This window comes from Seriola dumerili, unplaced genomic scaffold (assembly GCF_002260705.1).
Source record: "Seriola dumerili isolate Sdu_G_001 unplaced genomic scaffold, Sdu_1.0 BDQW01000138.1, whole genome shotgun sequence".
Lineage (NCBI taxonomy): Eukaryota > Metazoa > Chordata > Actinopteri > Carangiformes > Carangidae > Seriola > Seriola dumerili.
Genome location: NW_019174393.1, coordinates 6,044,704 through 6,047,388, shown reverse-complemented (window position 1 = coordinate 6,047,388; position 2,685 = coordinate 6,044,704). Strand labels below are relative to the sequence as shown.

Here is a 2,685-nt window from a genome sequence, read left to right as displayed (position 1 = left end):
TTTAAACAGTAAAGAACCAAATCCTACACCAAAATCAAATGAAAATATATCCACGGCTAAACTGGTCGAGCTTACACATAAACCAAACATGACACAGTCGACAGGCAAACCCAAAACAGTTAAATTGGTGGAAAATGACAGCAAACTTGCAGGGAAGCGAAATAAAGCATCTCTTCCCAAACCACAACTGACCAAACCTTCAGCCAAACCACAGCTGACAACTACCAAAACACTTTCAACAAGGCCAACGAAAATCAACAGAGGTCGTAAAAATAAGACAATTACAAAGTCCAAGGAAAAGAAAAGAAAAAAGGACAATAAAACCCAAAAGCCAAAAGAGAAGAAGGAGGAGGTCGCCACGCCAACACACTTTCCTTACTTTATGGATAACTACTGTCCACCTGAGTGTGCCTGCTATGGAAGGTAAGACGATAAGGATGGTGAACATTCACCGCATTCACATTCTCCATCATGAATATTTGCTGTTTTTTTTTTCCTGTTTCATATACTTTGAATGTTTTGAGGTTTAGGATGAGACAAACTAGCAACGAAAATATTAATTATTAAAAAGGAATAGTTTTAGGTTTTGGGAAATAAGATTATTTGCTTTTTGCCAAGAGTTAGACGAGTCAGCAGCTGGTTAGCTTAGTGTAGCACATAAGACTAAAAACAGGGAAAAAGCTAGCATAGCTTTGTCCAAAGGTAACAATATTCACCCACCAGCACCTCTAAAGAATACCAGTTAACACATTGTATCTCATTTGTTCATTCCATACAAAAATCTAATTGAAATATCAAATAGCCATTTTACGAAGGGTATATTTCCAGACCATTTCTCAGCTAGGAACAGTACATTTTTGGAATTTTCTCATCACCTTAAGCTTAAAAGGCAACTCCAGGAATACTTAGACTTAACAGCATAAACAAACTACAACTACTTACAGGATTAACATAACTTTAGAGGTGATCTAAAGTCTCATCTAACTCTCAATGAGAGTGAATAAGCATATTTCCCAAAAGTTGCAGCTCTGATTTTATGACAGTCAGTTTGTGATCGGGAGCTTTGGTCTCAGAATAGTTTGGAAATCACTAAGTTCATCTTGAGTCTCATTGTTTTCCAGAGTGGTTCAGTGCTCAGACAAAGGTGTGGATAGAGTTCCTTACGGCATTCCCTATAATGCTCGCTACATCCTCCTCATGAATAACCACATCGACAGCATCCAGCTGGACCTGCTCAATGAGTATGTCTCAATGGAGTTCCTTGTAATGAGCAACAATCGGCTCACAGATGGTACCATAGAAGGAGCCTTTGAGGGGGTCCCAGCTCTGAAACGCCTCTACCTGGATAGGAACCTCCTAAAAAGTGTGCCAACTGACCTTCCAGTATCTCTCGAGGAGCTTCGTCTGGACAATAACCAGTTGGGTGTGATGTCGGAGGCAGCCTGGGCCCGGTGCCCCGGCCTCCTGGTGCTGAGCCTCAGCAACAACAGCCTGGGGAATGGATCTGAATCTCTTCCTAATGCAGTGCTCTCTCCTCTGTGCAACCTGCGTACCCTGAACCTGGATCACAACCAGTTAACATCGGTTCCTCAGGGTTTACCACTGTCCATCAAGGAGCTGTATCTTAAAGGGAATCTCATTGGGCAGTTTCGTGGAGGAGCCTTCAATGGGGTGTCAGAGCTGTTGGTGTTAGACCTGAGTGCAAACAGACTGACGAACAAAGGTCTTCTCAGGGAGTCCCTCCTCAATGCAACACACTTGGAAAGCCTCAACTTGGAGGGGAACAGACTGAAACAAGTGCCACGACACCTTCCCCGCTCACTGAAAACCCTAAATCTGGAGGGAAACCTCATATTGTCCATAAAGAAAGCAGCTTTCAGCACCTTGAAAAACTTGGAACACCTGGGCTTGGCCAGGAATAAGATTTTCAAAGTTGCAATAGGTGCATTCAGGACATTGCCTGTCCTGCACCAGTTAGACCTTTGCCACAACACCTTGCGCCAAGTTCCAAGACAACTGCCGCAGGGTTTGCATTCAGTAGCACTCAGCAACAACAAGATTCAGTCAGTGCCTCGTGATGCTTTCTGCTGGGGTGATAAAAGTCTGACTCTCAGCAGGCTCATACGAGTGCAGCTGGAACACAATTTAATTGATATGGGGAAGCTGGATGCACAGGCTTTTAGATGCTTACGGGGATTCCAGGTGTTGCACTTCTACTGAGCCAATGAACCTTCAAAAAAAACAAAAAAAAACTGAGCTATGACTCTTAATGCACATGTTTTTTTAAAAAGTTTATTTTTAATGGGACTGACACCCCTACTTTATCCATTCCTATGCCAGAAATCAATGGTGAAACTGACCAACAAAATAAAAATATAATGTGTGTGAAATTCAATTTATTTTATGTGTGTGTATCACACCCAAACATCTGACAGCTTTTATGACAATAATTCTCCTCGCACATCTTATTTTCTTTTACTAACATGCCTCAAAAGTTGGAGAACAATTGAGTACATGAAACAGGAACACTCTAACCAAGTGAACCTAAAAGCAAATTTATGTGACTGCCAAGCTATTGAAACCATTATGGACCTTACTGGTGGTTTTGTCACGACAAAGCAGAACTGGCAACATTTGGTTTCCTTTCATTGCGGGTTTTGGGGGTAGGGTTAGGGTTAGAAATAA

General features: G+C 41.9%; 1 protein-coding gene across 1 annotated transcript; it reads left to right on the top strand.

Annotated features, from left to right (window-relative positions):
* The first annotated feature begins 382 nt into the window (after window positions 1–382).
* Window positions 383–2,220, top strand: LOC111224571 (podocan-like). The gene is made up of 2 exons (XM_022749115.1): window positions 383–423; window positions 1,122–2,220. The coding sequence occupies exons 1-2, from the start codon at window positions 383–385 to the stop codon at window positions 2,218–2,220; spliced, it is 1,140 nt and encodes a 379-aa protein (XP_022604836.1).
* The last annotated feature ends 465 nt before the right edge of the window (window positions 2,221–2,685 follow it).